At 44.1% G+C, this 18122-nt stretch overlaps 1 protein-coding gene across 3 annotated transcripts in view; it reads left to right on the top strand.

Annotated features, from left to right (window-relative positions):
- Positions 1-18122, top strand: part of PTGFRN (prostaglandin F2 receptor inhibitor) — a 66740-nt gene that overhangs the window by 31917 nt on the left and 16701 nt on the right. For 2 of the 3 annotated variants that reach the window (XM_074532139.1, XM_074532140.1), the window contains 3 exons: positions 1926-2309; positions 5478-5903; positions 12939-13358. In XM_074532139.1, coding sequence (XP_074388240.1) covers positions 1926-2309; positions 5478-5903; positions 12939-13358 — 1230 coding nt within the window. The remainder of the gene's footprint in view (positions 1-1925; positions 2310-5477; positions 5904-12938; positions 13359-18122) is intronic. The other variant, XM_074532133.1, reaches the window with a different exon arrangement.

Below are 18122 nucleotides of genomic sequence, written 5' to 3' on the forward strand. Positions count from 1 at the left end.
CTGCCCCCTCTTTTTCAGGGTGTCTGTTGCACAGCTAAGCTTGCAGGCACTCTCTGCTGACACAGGACTTGCCTAATTAAGAGCTGTAATTCTCGATTTTGTCAAACTTCTGCAGTGTTGGTTTAAGTAGGTGGGGTTTAATCACTGGCTGAAAACAGCATGAGGCTGGCCAAGACCAGCAGTGGTACAGTTTTTTGATGTGGTTTGGGTGTGTGGTTTGTTTGTTGTGGGGGATTTTCTTTGTTTTTCTTTGGGTTTTTTGCCTTCATTTTAAGCTTAGTCATTAGCAGCACTGGCACTGTATCAGGGGCATGAAGGCTCTTTTAAAGTTATGCTAAAGGGGATGGATTATTCTCCAGCAAAGTGCTGTATACACATTCTGTAGAAGAACTTGAAGAGCATCTTTGTGCTGACATCTGAAATCTCTGCACTTGCATGCTAAAAGAACTTGAGATGTAAATGGTTATATGCCTATGGGTAAACTCTCTCCAAGTCCCTCTATGTGCATATATTGCCAGATTGTGAATGCCCATCACTTTCATGAAGACAGAAATGTTGCTTGGAGAATTGCTGCTCTTAACCTTGCAGATGAGTCTTAGTTTGTATTCTGGTATTAGTCTGTTAAATTAACTAGGCTTTCCTACTGATTGTAATCCCATGATAAGACAGTGAGGCAAGTCCCAGTGAGAGATTCATCTGGACTTGGTTTCAGCACTCAGGTGGGGCCTGCTGCCCTCTGTCCAGTTTGACTGCTCTGTGTTGTCAGGTGGTGAGGGGTGAGATTGAGCCTTGCTTGGTTTTATTGGCAACAGTTCTGACTATTCAGTTTGGCTCTAGCCTTCATGTGTTGTCTCATTCCAGATGATAGTCTGAGGAAGTTTATGCAGATGGGGAACTAATATGTAGTAGAACATGGGTTTTCATAAAAGTCATTAATCTCAGCAGAGACACATCTGCTGGTTTAAAGCAGGTGTTTCTATTCTTGCTTGTGCTGAGAAGAGCCACTGCTGTAGCAGCCCTGTCCACTGGCCTCGGTGGAGGCTTTAGTAGCTGCATTACACACTGTGGGAATGGTGCTGCACTGAGACCCAGATCTAATCTTCAGGCAGTGTAGAACGAGTGAATGAGCAAGTGAAGACACATGGTAGCCTGGTCTTGGCACTGTGCTTCCATGGTTTTCTTTTTAATATTCTGTATCTAGTCTTATTTGAATGCTGGCTGTGACCATATGTGATATGCACATTAGAAATATTCACAGGCCAGTGGTTGCTGAGTGTGTTTGGAGTGGCTGTTGGTGTTGCTTTGAAGTCCCCAGTGTGTGTTGTTCTGAGCAGTAAGTGCAGAAATCAGCAGTATAGAAGTTACTGCTGCCTTCTGTTTGCTTCCATTTCATGTTTTTGCAGCACACCTGAGGTCAGTCAGGCCTCCTGCATGTGGCCATGGCTGCTTCTCATCTAAATCTGCTCCATTCAAGGAGCTCAAAAATGTCAGCAGAAGCCATGTTGAGTTCCAGTGTAGTTCCTAGTGATTTCTGTAGATGCTTGGTCTTCTGAGGCACAGTCCCAAAACATTTTGACCCTCCTGTGAGACTGAAAAATTCTGTACACATTTTCCTGCTGTGCAGAGGTGATGTGCAGTCTGTGGATGAGACAAAGCCTTCATGGACCAGTTGCTGTTGGGTTATAAAAATGCTGTTCTCCCTCCCTTTCTCCCCTCTGCCCTCATCACACATCCCTTGCTTGACTGATAATGTGTATTGCCCTTGTAATAGATCACTCGGCTCAATATCCAATAGGCATTTGAAGGTTGGGCTGCTGAGCCTCTTCAGAAGCTCCTGTTATAGAATGTGAGAGCGAACTGTGTTTATTAAAAGTAACGAATAAAAACAAAATTTTTGTTTGAATTTTTGTGTCTATCTTTCCAAGCTCTAGATGTGGTCATCTCAACCAGCAATGTGTCTGTGACTGAAAGAGACTCCCTGGATCTTACATGCAACATCACAACAGACAGAAGTGGTATTTTCCAAGCAGAGGTGATGTGGTATTTTTCTGCATCACCTGATGACACCTTGTCAGATGCTCAGCTCTTGCTGAGCATGGACCACGATTCTGTTGTCAGTGATTCAACTCTGATCAGCCTCAGCCACGTGGACAGGAACTCCTACCGCCTCCTGGTGCGCGATGTGGATGTGGAGGACTCTGGCTACTACTTCTGTGAAGCTGCTATCTGGGTGCCACTGCACAATGGGAGCTGGCACAAGGTGGTGGAGAGGACCTCTGCACCAGTCAGTGTGGTGGTGACAGCACTGGGTGAGTGATTGTGCTGTCAGATTCATGGGTAACGTATCCCTCAATCCTTGGCCCCATCAGAAACGGGAGAGGATCTTGCTGAATCTCTTCTGCACAAATGTTTCTCTTGTTTGCTTCTATTATCTATATTGTAGGCATCTCTCTCACATATGTTTCTCTGGGAGAAATTACCTGGGAGAATTACTAAAAATGAAACTCCAGTAAAACTACTTAAAAAGCCTATTGTTTTACAGATAGGTCTAGATATGTCAGCCTACCCAATCTGTTCTCTAGTTTATTCTTGAGGAGATAATAGCGTCAATTTAGAGGCAGTGACACTCATGATGTTGTTGCAGAATGGTGTAAGTAAGGTACGTGCACCTGCTAAATTGTGCAAGGTATTGGTGATATTTGAAGCATGAATGAAGCTGGATATGAACAGGCAGAGCTGTAGTGCTTGATCCCAGGCAAGCATCCAGGCCCAAACCCTTTCAATGTACCCTTTCAGATCCTCTTGTCATGAGAAACTGGTGGTACTATCCACTTACAAAGGCAGAGCTCCTCCAACACGAAAGTGCTGAATGAGGCTAGCATATAGAGGGCCTGTTTTTCAGCAATAAATAGCTGTGCCATAAGGTTAAATCCCATCAACAATGACTTTAAATGTTGCATTTTAGCATTGTGCAGAGCAGCTGAGCCGTGGCCGTCTCCAAGTACACTTGTAATGTGTACTAAAGTGCACAAGTGATTAATGTCTTCATTTCCTGTCCTCCTTCAGCCATTCACATTGCACATTTCACTTGTGAGTGTTCCCTCCTTTCCCCACTTGTGTGTATGTGCAGTCATGCACATGTCCATGTGTGTACAGATGCACTTGCACATTTGTGTGCTCTCTTTTTGTGCCTGTACCTGTAGGACTTCTCTTTACTCTTTCCATTCTAATTTAGCATTATTTGGCAACTGGAGAAAATAAAATCTGCTTTTCAGCAGATGCAATGCTTGGTTGCTAGGGAGAGGGAAAGCAGAATAAATTTTCAGTGTTTGAGGTTTTCAACTGCATCCAGAATTTACCAACTCCTCCTCCTTAATGGAAGTTAAGAGCTCCTGGAGTATTAAGTCGTTGAATTGTCAGTGAGGCTGTTCTTTGACAGCTGACAGAGTGGAGGAATGAGGTTTATCCAGCCAGCCTTTTATTCTTTCTAAACCCTCTGTTAGAGTGTCTGTCAGGGTGAAGTGCCTATCTGGAGTGGTGCTATCAAAGAGAAACTCTCTTCTTAGGGTTTTCCCCTGCCCACAAATGAAACAAACCTCAAGCAATTTTCTTAGAATTTGGGATTCTTGTGGCTTTTCCCTTCTTGTGCCTCTGTCTAGAGAAGTGCATCTGCTTTCATAGTACTATGAAGATATTAGTTGGTCTTGAATGCTTTCTTTTTGAGGGGAAGGCGTGGCAAAGGGGGAATGGTGAGAGAGTTGTAGAGTGTGAGCAATACATCATGAGGCCCTGGAGTAAACTACTCTTTTGTGGATGAGAAAAGCAGTGTAGCTATAGGGTCTAAGGGGCCTTATGCCAAAAGTGGGGTTTGGCCGTCCTTGTTAATCTGTGCTTTGGTTGTAGCAAAATTCTGTGCATTTTCTTTTTATTTGTCTTGCCCTGAAAAAGTGCAGAAATCTCCACATGCTCACTGGTAGTAGGTACCACAGTCTTTGTAAGCAGTGCTTTTATGATTTTATGTTGCCTAATGTCACAGAAACTCCCCACCAGTATTACCAGATTCTCTGGGGTCTGGTGTGTATTGCTGCCCTTGTTCTTGCTCGATGCAAGGACACTGGTGAGAGGTCTTTTCTGCAGGCTGACATAGAAGCAGCAGAATTCTAGCTTGTTTGCTACAATTGTTTTTATCCTCTGCATCTCAAGTCCAAAAGTGCATATGCACACAGAGTTTCCACAGCAGTTCTATTAAGATGCTTTATTATTATGGCTTGTTGGTGAGCTAAGCCTAAGTTTTAGCCTTGGATTGCCTTCTTTGTCCCAATTATAGCTTCAGTTAATTGTTTCTAGGAGGGCAAAATGCCAAGTAAAACATAAAGCAGGAAATAAATACAGAGTGCTGAGTACAGTTAGGCTGTAAAAACTGTGTGATGAGTATTGGCCGAATAGTTGGGAAGCTGGTCATTTTTCTGAATTATAGCAGACAGCAAGACAAAAATATTCTAATACTAGTAAATAAATATGTATTTCCTTTGTGGTGTGAGGTTCTTGCTGTAATCTTTTTCCTTTACTATCTGTGTAGTCTGAGAGAAAATAGTCATGCAGCTCCCTTATCGCTTTTAGGCTTTGGGCAGCCAGCTATTTCAGATTTGAATACAACAGCCCCATTCTTAACCCGTGAAACTCAGGCACTGATTTTCCAGCCTGAGGTATTCCAGCCTCACAGCTGCACAGCACATACTTCTCTATTCAGACTGTGAAGCTTTTTCTGATCTACACATCTTCAACTCTTATTCTACTTAGTATTTATTGATCTAGGTAGTATTTAAACTGCTGATCTCTGAAATTTACTGTGCTCAGCTCTTGGTGCTGCCTCTGGCCAGTGCCAGTGGTGTTCTGTGTCCCCTGGTTTGGGTGAGCTGTTTGGCTGTTTTTTACCATTCTTAAGCTGTTGTAGAGACACAATGGGATGGTTAAGTGTGAAAAATAAGGCATTTCATGATGGGAGATGGCCTCTTATCCTGGAGAGATACTGGGAAAATGGGATGTCTCTAGTCAGTCCAAAGCTAGAGGATAACCAGTGTCCTGCTGCAGGCTGCCTCAGGCATTTGACAAATGCAAAAGTGTCTGGTTGTGTTGAAATAGAACCCACAGGTGGGTTCTTGGGGACAGGCTTAAGAAGGGAATTATTTTGCTCAGCAAGATCTATTAGTCCTGGTTGTTCTGAAATGGTCTGACTAGACCTATGAAATGGAGTGTCTTGTTTGGAAATGCAGGCTTAGGGGTACCTGTGTCAGAGAGGTGCAAGTCTGGGAACCAGAGTCCAAGTTCCAAGGACTTGTGAGAAAAATGCATATTGTGGCACTTAACTTGGATGCTAAAACTGGATGTTAGAAGTTAGTATATCTTTTAATTAAGTCTGACATTTTCTCCCTTCTTGCAGCTCCTAACCTCTTTCTTCTGCGTTTCCTCTCCTGCAGAGCCAGACTATGACGTGTTCCTGAACGCCTCTAAAACACCCAAGTTTTCAGATGACCCCACAGAGCTGAACTGCAGGATCACAAACGTCCAGGACACCGAGGCAAACATCCGCTTCTCCGTGTCCTGGTACTACCGGCAGCGCCTGCCCGGTGACGACACGGAGCCGGAGGAGCTGCTGGCTTCCATGGATGCAGACTGGGCTCTGCTGCCTGGGGACAGGGCCAGAGAGAGGATTCAGAACGGGGAAATCATCTTGTCTAAAAAGTCTGCTGACACTTTCAGCTTGAGAATCCAGTGGACTTCGGAGAGTGACAGAGGGGATTATTTCTGTGTCATCTCGGCATGGAGCAGGCACCGCAACAACAGCTGGGTGAAGAGCAAGGATGTGGCTTCTGCATCTGTCAACATCTTCTGGGCTACTCAAGGTAGGAACTTCACACTTGGGTGGCTGAGAGTAGGCTTCTCAGCCAAAAGGCCTGCTAGTGGGCTTTGGAAACAGGGTTCTGTGTTGGTGAAGGTTTAAAATCACTGTCAACTTGTGTAAAAGCCTCTTATCTGTGGAGGGGAATAACTGCTTTATTTTGCATCACTACTCCTTTATTTTACATCACTACTTGACCAGTTTTATGCAACAGTTTAGAGTGGAAGTGCAAAGGAGAAGACACCATCAAAGGAGAGTTTCCATCAAGCTGCTGAGACTTTCAGGAGCTGGGCTGGAAGTGGCAGGGGTGGCATCCAGCAGCATTGCTGTGGTTGTTGCCCACTTTTGTGACTTGGAGTATTTTAGGGTGCCTCTTGCTGCTAACAGCAGGGTTGTACTGAGGTGAAAAGAGCAATGTCACTTTGTCTTCTCTGTCTGGCAGTTTGGGAGCTGTGGCTTTATTTTTCTCTTCTACAAGCCTGTGTTTAAAAGGCGCATCTGAGGAAGTTCATGGGCATAGTACTACCAGAGTATCAAAAAATGAATGAGTAGCTGAACAAAGTAATTCAGTGGTTTGCTTGGACCTTGACCTTTTTTTAGGGAAAAGTGAACTAGCTCCGGTCAGTATTTAACTTTTTCTGGGAGCATTTTTAGAAGCTTAATAGTTACCTGAAGTTGCTTAACTCTGGTTTAAAATGGGATCTGTTTCCTGGATGTGCTGTACAGTGATACTGTTTTGGCTCAGAGTGAAGTCATGCAAGAGAGTCTGTTGGAGAGCATCAGAAAGGTTAGGATAACCTGGGATGCAATATCTGTCAAAAATCTGTGTTTAGCTAAGCTGCATTTATCTTGATAGACTAGTTTAACAGTATAGCTTAGGCATCCACAGGCAGAGAACTGTATTTCAGAGACAAGCAATTTGAAATAATTTTGAAGTTGTTTAGGGATAATCCCTGAACAGCAAATTGGAAATCTTCTGCTGTGATTCTTCTTCAGTGGAGACAGAAGTGATGCTCAATACTACACATGTGTGGTCCAGGGGAAGGTTTGGGGGTTTTTTTGTGTGTCTCTTCGTTTGTATTTTTTTTTTTACCCCTGAAGCTGACTTCTCCAGCAGGACTGAGAAGTCTCATTAATGCTGGATGTTGGTCACAATTAGTTGAGTGTTATGCCACAACACGGAGTGTGTGCATGTGCGTGCCAGTGTAATGGATCGTCGCCTTCGAAGCAGCTACAGAGACCAGCTGGAGTTGAAAAGTCTCAGCCTGTGTTGACATTTCTGAGGGAAAACAAACTGTGACAGGTGTGAACATTCCCTTGGTTCTGGTTTTGTTCCAGAAACTCTGCTAATTTTGCAGCACAAATGTAAATGTTATAGTCCCCGTGCTGAAAAGTACGTTCTGTTGGCAAAGCTTGGGGTTGGGGGATTTATTATGTGCAAGTGAGCTCTCCTAAAATACCTTCCCCTCCTGAAAAAGAATGTTATATGTATATGAGGTGGGGAGGGTGAAATATAGGTTTGATTTCCCCTTCTCTACCCCCCTCAACTCCCCCCTGAGCAGTGCAGCCCCAGATGCCTCAGTGTGTGCCCTGTCCCCTGCCACATCCTATTGTGTGAGCTGCAGACCCAGCTGCTGGGAGCCAGCAGCTATGAAGGAGTTAATCTGCTGCTGCCTGTGCTCTCTGACTGTTGTTTTGACAAGTATCTCTGGTGATTTGAGTCCCTAACTGCTCCCAGTGCTTAGAAAAGCCAGCAGCCAGGCTCCCACGTGTTTGCCTAAGGAGAGAAGAGAAATTTGCCTCTTCCTTGCATGGTTTATGCCTATACAGAGACTTTTCTTCCATCTATTTCATTGCTCGCATCTTCTTTGTTGATTTTAGAGCATTGCTTTGGGGGAGGATGTTGGAGAAATCTCACTTTGAAAACAATTGTTCTGAGTTCTTGAGAAAGGAGAAGTGGGTTTATATTGTGTCTGTGGGTCTTTCAGCAAAGATGGGTGTTCAGAGCCTTTATTCAAAATGTAAACATCATGTAAACATGTAAAAAAACCTTTTTTGTGCATTGTATAATAAGCTGTGTGTTTGCCCATTTGAACTTGGGGTTTTATTGTCTCTGTTTTCTGTTTTATTCTACGGGGGCCAATAATGCTCGCACATCTTTCTGCTTACTCAGCTTTGCAAGTGCAGCCAATTGCTATCATAGATCACCATTGTTTTTGACACAGTCTGCCTGATATGTTTCTTCCCCCCTTCTACTTCTTCCCCTGCCAAGCTGACAAAGAAGGCATCTCTGTCTCATCTCAGAAATGAAAAACATCAGTTGTATTATGTTTTGCTTATTTAGAGTACAAATTGCAGTCAGTGAAAAGGAGTTAAGAAAGGGAGGAAACCTTTTGTCACTAGCTCTGGAAATTATTTTCAACCCAGAAAAGAGTTTGATATTCTAAAAGATAATTTTATTTATTTATTTGAATACGAGTTACATTTAGAACACAGATACTGTTTGCATTGAAAAAAAAAATCAATGCTTTTTTCCTAAACCAGTGTTGTCAACTTCAGATCTGCATGGAGCACTTAGCAGAAGAAAACATTATCTTTTAATTGAAATTCCAAATCCCATAGGTACTATTATTTGGGGTTTTGTTAATACTTCTGTCTTTAATTTACAAAATAATTATATTTAACTTCATGTTACTTGTCCTAAATGTTTGCCTAGCCCTCCCATCACACTTAATTGGGAGCAAGGGTGCCTTAATCTTTCAGACAGTCCTGCAGATAGAGAGCAGATAATATTTCTGCCATTACTTCTATTGATCATTGCTGATGTATACAGGCACACAGTTCCCCCAAGGCACTGAGCTGGAGTGTGCCTGTGCCAGTTTGGCTGTAGGGACAGGAGTTGTGCAGTCAGGTGTGTGTTTCTGTGTTCATGTAGGCTGCAGTTGTACTTGGGGATGTTGCACAGCCGCCTCCTACCATGGCAGAGCTGTCACTGCATTAATGCCTGCTGCATTCCCTGCGCCTGCAGCCCCTTCACTGCACTGGGGATGGAGGGGCCTTCACGAACACCAGGATTCCTGTCAGCAGCTTCAAGCAGTGCTGTGAGGCTCCAGCATTGATGTCAGCCCTGGCCGAAGCGCTGCTTTTCCAGCTGGAGTCAAAGCAGTGCAGGGAAGGTGTTTGCTGCTTATTCTAAAGTCTTCTTGCCCTTTTAGCTGTTGGGCTTCTCTAGAAATTTGCCTGGTGTAGATGAGGTGAAAACTGGTTTTGGTCACTACCCAGGAAAAGCTCTTGAAGCTGAGCACACACTTTGTGGTGGAAGAGCAACAGGAGAATGACAGTGTGGCTTAACCACTTGAACTGGCCAGTGAGGGAAGGCAGAAGCTTGCACTGCCAAGCTCCAAAGTACAGTTTACTCAAATTTTATTTGAGTCATTTGGCCAGGATTTCTTCTGTTGCTAGCCCTCTGTCTTGGAGTAGTGCCCAAGCTTTGGGTATGGTTTACTTAGGAACTCTTCCCCTACTGCTTTCCAGAACAAACTGCAGATTGCAGCCTCCTGTATATGACCAAGCAGGGTGTGCTTTATTGTGCTTTTCATTCTTGGAGCTTTACAAGAAGGAGATGAGACTCCACATGGGACTGCAGGTGTGTATGCAGACAGGCAAGTGTGTGGAGTAGCGGTCAAGACACACATTGCTTCCTTGGCAATTCCCAAAGGATTAGAAATGAGACCTTAGGCTGCAGTTCTTGGAAGAAAACATTCATTTGACCTCTCTGGCTCATCTTATGCTGCAAGATCTGATGAGTAATTTCTGCTAACATAGGAAACATGAAGAGACTTTCCTTTCCCTCTTAATTTTCTGTGCAGATTACTGTTATTTCTAAGACAAGTGCCAGATCTTTGGGCTGCCCTCTTTTTCATAATGTGGACTCTCACACACACAGACAGCTACATGCTTCTCTAGGTGGGGGTGAAGGAGTGCTAATTACATTTCATCTGCTGCTACTGAAGGAGAACAATATTGGCACAGAACCAGCATATTAAAAATGGTGATCCAGGTTTTTCAGGTTGATAGGCTATGGAGCCTTTTTGTTGTTGTTGTTTTACTTTGCTACATATGCAGGTCTGTAATATTATGGCACATACAGAAAACATCCCTTTGATGTTTTTTTGACTTTGTTGCAAAAAGAAATATTCAGCACCTGTACGTGATGGGTTGTGTGTCCCCTTCTCTATTCTGTTCTAAATTTCTAATGGTCTAACACAAGAGGGGGTGCCTCTGCCTTGTGTGTTCATCCAAACTCAGGGGTTTTTAAAGGTAGAAAAATGCTTTGAAAGAAGTTTAATAAGAATATATCTCCTTGTTCTCAGTTCAGCATGTAATTTCTAACCCTTCTGGACTCTATCACTGTTCTCCAGCTGCATCTCTGGGCCTCAGTTGTTCTCTTCCACAAACTCTTACCAGTGGCATTTCTGCTGTTGTCCCATGCTGCCACCACTCCTTTCTCCTTTTCCTGTAGCAGAAATACTTAGGGAAAAGCATTTGCTATTGCCTTCAAATGGAAAACCAACAAAGGATGTCTAGGGACACAATTTACTCTGTCCTTGTTGGGGACAAGACACTGCCCTTTGTGCTGCTGCCTGACCTGTGGCTCAGGGAGTGTGGAAGTTAAGGTGTTTGAATTTTGAAGCTCAGGTAGTAGGGAGAATTATCTCAGTTGTAGCTGAACTGCTCTGGACATGTGAGGGTGTTTAATTTTAAGCACATATAACAGAGACCAAATGTAAAATTTCCTTTCTGATGTCTAGGACTCTGTGTTCTGATGTGAATACCAACAACATAAAGAACATTTAAGTAAGGAGGGATTTTTGCCCAGAGCCTCCTCATATGGCCTAGAAAGCAACAATATGTGCCAGAAAAGTATAACTAGCTGTTTGTGCTTCTGCTTTTTGGACAAAATATAATTGCCTACTATGTTCCTTAAAGTATGTGAAAAGCTGATTTGTGCTGGGCTCCTAAGTACTGCAGGAAATATCAGAGTGTCACAGACACAGAATGAGGACAAAAAATGGGTTTGAAGACTGGAATTTGGTATCTGATGAGTCTCTTCACAAGGGAGAGGAGAATGACTCTGATGCTATACAGCTTCATTTGTGATTGTACCCCGAGTGCCTGAATGTGCAACTCTTGTATTGTCACTTGCTTAGTGGGTGGAAGTGTGAGGGGGGTTTGGTGTGGAGTATCAAATAATTCTGTGCTCAGCTGGACCACTAGAAGCATCTCAGCCTTCACTGCTCCTGCTGTTTCTTTATATAGCTTTGTACTGTGATCTGCTTTATACAGTACTGATTTAAAGTTGTCATACCGGGCTTCTCATCCTGTGGGCTGTGTTTACTCATTGTGAAAACTGCTGCTTGAAGGCAAAAGACTGCAAAATGTAATCTTGACAAGTATCTTGTTGCTCTTGTGGGGAGGACATAAATATTACTGCATTTAAGTTCAGTTTTGGGAAATGTGTTTCAGTCTTGCCATTGCTTATTTCCCTGTTCCTGAGAAGTTTTGTCTTGCATAAAGAGGTTCTGTGGAGCTCTTTAATAGGTCTGCACTTTTTTTTTTTTTAATAAAGGAGAGAAGGGAGAATATGGTGCAGCAAAGTAAGTCCAGAGAGTTGGATAGGCTGTATTTTTGCAATATTGTTATTCCTATGTATTCTGCCCCAGCCCCCCCCTTCCTTAAGAAGAACCATGATGTACAGAGTGTCTTTTCATCACAATGCCAGGAAACTAGCAACTCCCTTTCCTTTTATCTGATTCTGATTTCAGTCACTCCTCATTTTCTCAGTTTCTCACTGTGAGCTTGTATTTTGTGTGTCTTGGAGCTGTGCTCCGACATGTATAATTTTCCCAAACCCTGTAATTAAGGGATTCTTGGGATTGAGGAGACAGTAGAGAATGGAAGGAAACTAAGCAGTAAGTGCTGCTGGAATTCTTGATGTCAAATGGGAAATGTCAGCACTTCTGGTAGGCTTGTATGGAAGTAAATGTATGAGAAGCAAGGGGAGGAAAGACTGATGGAGGCAGAGGTGTGTGTGAATCTGTATGGGAGTGCCTGGGGTGGAGACTTCTGTTACACCGAATTTTGTCATGTGTTTTCAGCTGAATGTGTCTGGATTGCCGTTAGGAATGCCGTTAGGGTGGATTTTCAAGGGAAATAAAAGACACTGCACTAAGTGCTGCCAATTTAGCAAGTGGCAGCTTTTGGCATTAGTCATGAGTATTTCAGCAGTGCCCTTATTACCCCATCACTGTGGGTGCTCTTCTAGTGCCAGTATAAAACTGGGACTCTGAATCTGTCACAGACATCTTTTATGAAAAATCCTTTCCTTAGGATTTTTCCTCCTGAGAAGCTGAGAGGCCTCAGGAACAAAATGCAAACACTGATTATCTGCTGCTGTGGAATACAACAGGTGCATCTGTGATTGGCCCATGTTGGTTATTTCTAATTAATGGCCAATCACAGTGGGCTTGGACAGAGAGTCCGAGCCCCAGGCATTTGTTATCATTCTTTCTTATTCTATTCTTAGCTAGCCTTCTGATGAAATCCTTTCTTCTATTCTTTTAGTATAGTTTTAATGTAATATATATAATAAAATAATAAATCAAGCCTTCTGAAACATGGAGTCAGATCCTTGTCTCTTCCCTCATCCTAAGACCCCTGCGAACACGGTCACATGAATCTTGTCTACTATCTTTATTCTTGAATAAAGCAATCCTGGAGATCCTGTCTTGTGGCAAGCTGTGTATTCTATTTGTTCAGTATTTGGTGTTTGTTTGAATTTGTGCATCTTGACCCAAACTGTTGTGTACTGTTGAGTAGCATTTTGGGGTGTCTACATGTTTAGATAAATGTGCTGGGATTTGTTCCTCCAGAAAAGAAACTTTTCCTGTCTGTGACCTCCTAGGTTTGATGGTGCTGCAGAAATACCCGAGCCTGTTTGTTAACTCTCTCTTGCCGCTTTATTTCCTTCCCTCTTCAGATTACACGCTCACAGTGGAGGCGGTGAAATTGAAGCCATTCTTTGTAGCAGGCCACACCTTTGAGATGACGTGCAAAGTGTCCTCCAAGAACATCAAGACGCCGCGCTACTCGGTGCTCATCACGGCCGAGAAGCCCCTGGCGGACCAGTCGAGTCCCAACGGCACCACCCGCATCATCTCCCTGAGCCAGGACTCGGTGGTGCGCCTGGAGGACTGGACAGACCAGACGCGTGTGGACGGGGTGGTGCTGGAGAAGGTGCAGGAGAACGAGTTCCGCTACAGGATGTACCAGACCCAGATCTCGGACGCCGGGCTCTACCGCTGCGTGGTGACCGCCTGGTCTCCGGGCGGCGGGGGCATGTGGCGGGAGGCCGTCAATGGCTTGTCCAACCCTATCCAGATAGACTTCCAGACATCAGGTTGGTACAGAAGCTGGCAGGCCCGTGTCTAAGCCAGACAGGGAGGGAATTCTGTGACGCTTTCCCATTGATTTCCCCGTGTCTCAGAAATATCTGCTCTTTGGAACAAATGGCATGATGGCTGAGAGCTGTGCGTGTCTTCTTTGGTGGTACTTGTGTCCTTTGTGCTATTGATTGTTTACAGAAAGATGTTTAATGAATTGGCTGTAATCATAACCCCTGGGTTTTTCTCTGCTAATGCAGCTTTTATGGTCCTGCAGGCTCAGAGCTCATTCTCAGTATGGAGCAACTGCTGCTGCATTTGCCAGCTGTATCACTAGATTGTTAGTAGTGGCTGCTCTGGAAGAGCATTAATATAAACTGGATTTCTGTTCCAAAACAGACTCTATTAGCATAGCATTAAATTCCCTCAGCACACCTCACTGTTGATGTAATTGCAGAAAATGGCCAGGTCAGGGTAACATTTCAGCCATCTCAGTAAGTGTATCCTGCCACTGCAAGACCTTAGAGGTCCCTCGTGGCTGAACTACAAAGCTCCACAAATTGGAAGGAATTTCAGCACCCAGAAGGACATCCTGTTCCTCAGTTGCTTGCTGAAACCCTTACCTTCAGCTGTAACTAAGCCTGCCTGTTGAGACTTTTCTATAGAAATGTGCCTGTCCTGATACTGTGTTGGAGGGAGGGAGAGATGGATGGCATTGATTTGGATCATCAGGGATGCATATTAACTCTGACTTCTGTCATGTTCTATTGTCGGGAAGTGCAGTGGGAGCTGTTTTTATAACAGTGGTGCATATATGAGTGAAGGGCTCCTCTCATGATTTGATAAACCAGGCTGGTGGGGTTTTGAGCTGGTGGGGCTTTCATGCTCATATTCTGCTGGTAGTAACAGGCTGTAGCATATTTAGGAGACATGTCTGCGTGTAGGCAAGAGCAGCCTGACTTCTGGCTGCATCCACAGCTAAGGTAATTATTCTAGGTGATGTGGTTCCTAAGATCTGAGCTTGCTTATATGGCACACTGGGAAAAGGACAAGGGCTGACCATAGGACAGCCTGGCAATGAGGACATCACTCTGTAGGAAGCTTTGAGATGTAGATTTGATCTAAGCTGGCCAGACAGAGGACATTGACTCAGCTTCTTTCAGTTCTAGGTAATTTCTGAAGATGGTTTAGTGGGCTGCAGTTTTAGCCTTATTACTCTTCATATCTGGGTCAGACACAGTGGGAGAGTAGTATTTGCAAAGGGAGTGATAAAAGAATCCAGCAAGAATGAAATCTGCACACCACCCCACCCTGCCTCTCCAAGCTCCTATGCGGAGGCTTTCCTGCACAGTGCAAAGTGGTGGTTTGTGCCTCTCCCAATATTGGTGGTCTTGTGTCACTTTGAACTCCCATCCAGAAAGTTTGTTGGGATGCTTTGACACGCAGGGTTCAGAGGGAAACTTGTGAGCAATGTGAGGGAGGGAAGCGTGCGTGTTGTAGTCTTGGCTTCTCTTTGCTGCCAGCCTCTCCTCCCAGCCCCTCCACCCAGATAGGATTTCTGGAGCATGGAGTGAAGAAAGGGAGGCAGCGTGTAGAAGTGCCCTGGGAATGTGTGAATTCCAGTAGCAGGGCTGGAGCAGGGGGAGGGATGGTCCTGAAGCCCTGTCAGCCTTTCATTCTTTACCAAAGAATGAAGAAAGAAATGAGATCCCAGGCACAATTTGCTGCAGTGCCATTTCCCAAAATAATCTTGGCATGTAGCAAAATCTGTCTTGAAATACCTGCAATTTTCTTTAATTGATGGATGAACTTTGTGTCCTTCAGTTGTTACTCAGATATCCCTGCTGGATATTCACCTCTGGGCACGATGAGAACATGTGATGAGTACAGTTAGAATGGACTAACTCTGGAATTATTATTTGGGAAATCATCTGGAATTAAGTACACAAGACAGAAGATGTTTCGTGGGTGTGTTACTTTGGTTTTTTGTGCTGAAGCCTCCTGTCTTTGATGCAGACTGAGTCAGGGAGCCAGAGGTAAATGGCAAAGCTGTGGAGCAGCTATGAAAGCACAGCTCAGATATCACACCCTTCTCTTGCATCCTGTGGCACAAGCAGCTGTCAAACTTGTTCTTCAGAAAAATAAGTTGGTGGCAGAATTTCCCTAATGGGCATGGTGAAAGGCAGAACTGCTGCGGGAGCTAGTTATTTGTCAGGAAAATTTCCTCAAAATTGGAGGGAAGATACTAACAGGAAAGGTGCAGGAAAAAAAGAGGGGCATGCAGCTCTCCAGGCAACTGGAAAAAAACCCCCAAAACCTGGGGAGAAGCAGTGTGCTAAATCCTGAGTTGTAGGGAGCGTGGGGTGTGGTATCTTATGAGTGCTTGTCCCTAATAGGAAAACTGTTAAGGAGTCAATTGCACTGATTTCTCAAAGTGTAACAGAAAGACAACTTACCTATAACTGCTGGAGGAAATATATACAGCAGTGTAATTTTGAAAAATAGGATGTATTCCAGTCTCCTCCAAACTTTGAAATCTTGGGCTTGGGCAGCATTTTCAGCTTCCATCATGGCTGTTGGAGTGGGGAGGGGATCAATAAGGAAGCAGCGTTTTCAGCAAAAGGAAGCCCTTAAAGGGTTTTACGTGAAGCTTTTATTCCTAGGAGGAATTTCTTTTTCAGTTGTTTTTATTGATTCCCCTTTGATGGGGAATGGTGAGGCTTGCTGGGACTGGGAATCCTTCTCTCTCATTTGACTCACTCCCAGATCTCTCCGAGCTGAGTGATGTTTCAAAGAGCAGTTTTTAAGTGTGCATACACCCTGTGCCATGTGATCTCTCTGAGTGGCAGAGCTTTTCATATGTGAGCTGGGGACTGCACACATGTGAAACTTCAGTGTTTCCTGCCACAATAGGCTTGAGATGTGGCAGTGCTCTGAAATGTTTTTCCATGAACATCTGTGGAAAATGTCTTGCTCAGATTCTTTCCATTCAGGGCAGAACTTGCTGGCTGCAAGCAGAGATCTCCTCTCTTCTTTCTCCACTTGCTCTTGCAGAGGGGCGTATTTATTCAGTTTGGTAATGATCTGAAATGTTAATGTAAAGGCATTTGTTTGAAATGCCCTGAACTGAAAAAAAAGGAAATGTGGATTTTGTCCACTGGACCACGTGAACTGGAAGTGAGGGAGTGTGGTGAGGAGGAGCCTACTAGGCCATTAGTTTTCAAATATTCAATCAATGGCAGATTGTTCTCTGCTGGATATATTTTAAGACCAGAGGGGATCTTGTGAATCTTTTGGTATGACCTCATGGATAACATGGATCACTAGACCAGTTTCATAAAACGAATGCCTTCTGTATGTCCAGCTGCTGTAAGCAAAATAAGCTTATCTGGTGGGCAGGGAAAGCTGTCCCATGTGAAGAATTTAATATTCCTCAGTGCTTTTTTGTTTTTCTTCCCAGTGTAGGACAGAGACATTCTGCCATGTCTTTTTTAAAAGGTTGCCCAGTGATGTGAGGAACAAGAGCAGCTGCCAGTGCCTGTCTTGAAATGTTCTCTTAATTTCATTGCACATTTTCTACTCCAGTGCATCCTCTCTCCTCCTGAGCTATTTGTTGATGCATGTGTACAGATCCTTCCTTTCAGCCTGGAACACACCAGTCTTCTGTCCCTTGTGTTCTTCTCAAGCCAGTGCATGAAGACAGCTTCATAAACTCTGTTTGGCATATGTCCTTTAATCTTCAAACCCTTTCACCATGAATTGGGCAACCCAGGTTGGTGTTTAGAATGTGTTTGCCCACCACACACTCTCAGGATTTCCACAGAAGTGACTTATTTTCCTTTCCCTTGAAGGAAACGGGGAGAAGGAAGCTTTTAATCTCATGTTGAGAAGTGTATTGTGTGAGAGATCCATTTGGAGCTTGGCTGTGCTCTGACTGTCTCTGCTCTGTGCCATTCAGCAGAGGGTAGAAAGTTCTGGAGAGGCAAAAATAAAAGAGAACTTGTAAGGGAAATATCTCAATGAAATCTTCCACTCTGGATTACATCTGCATGTGAGCTCATTGCACAGCAATGTATTATCGTCCACTTTGGAAAAAGCTGAGATAAACCAAGAGCTGCTGAAATATGAGCTGAGGATTGATGTTGAGCTTGCAATTAAAATGAAATGATGCCCTGCAATGACCCCGAGAGATACTCAATTTCAAGAAGGGCGAATAGAAAGATTCTTAAAGGAAAGAAGGCTTAATCACGGAAATGAATGAAAAGCAGCGCAGCAGAAACTCTTTGGCAGGAAAGGCTGGTATTTTCCAGCCACTCTTAATGGGCAGGAACGTGCTTTGTCATTGTGTGCCTTTGTGCCTGTGTGCGTTAATTTGTAGCTGGAAGTAGAAACCACAGACTTAACTACTGAGGGCTTCTTCCAGTAACAGCCATTATGGGGCTGGGGGCAAAGCTTGTTAGGGAACAGCTTCACGGAGAAACTGGGAAAGGGCAGGGGTCTGGAAAAGTGAAGGTGAAGAAACTTATTAACTGGAGAAAAGCAGGTCATGGAATTCTCAGTTGAAGAGTGAAGGATTTGGTGCCAGGGCAGAGATGAGTAATATTTTGGACGATGCAGAGCTCGTGGGTTGCATCAGTTGTTTTCCCTGTTGTGGTCTGTGGTGCTGTGTGATTGGAAGCAGGGCAGCTGTGTGCTGGAATTCCAGTCCCCCTGGTCAGTAATGGCCTGGGCATGGGCTTCCTGGGGGGAACAGCCTGCCCCAGGTCTCTGTTGTCAGATTA

The sequence above is a fragment of the Zonotrichia albicollis genome, chromosome 2 (assembly GCF_047830755.1).
Source record: "Zonotrichia albicollis isolate bZonAlb1 chromosome 2, bZonAlb1.hap1, whole genome shotgun sequence".
Classification (NCBI taxonomy): Eukaryota; Metazoa; Chordata; class Aves; order Passeriformes; family Passerellidae; genus Zonotrichia; species Zonotrichia albicollis.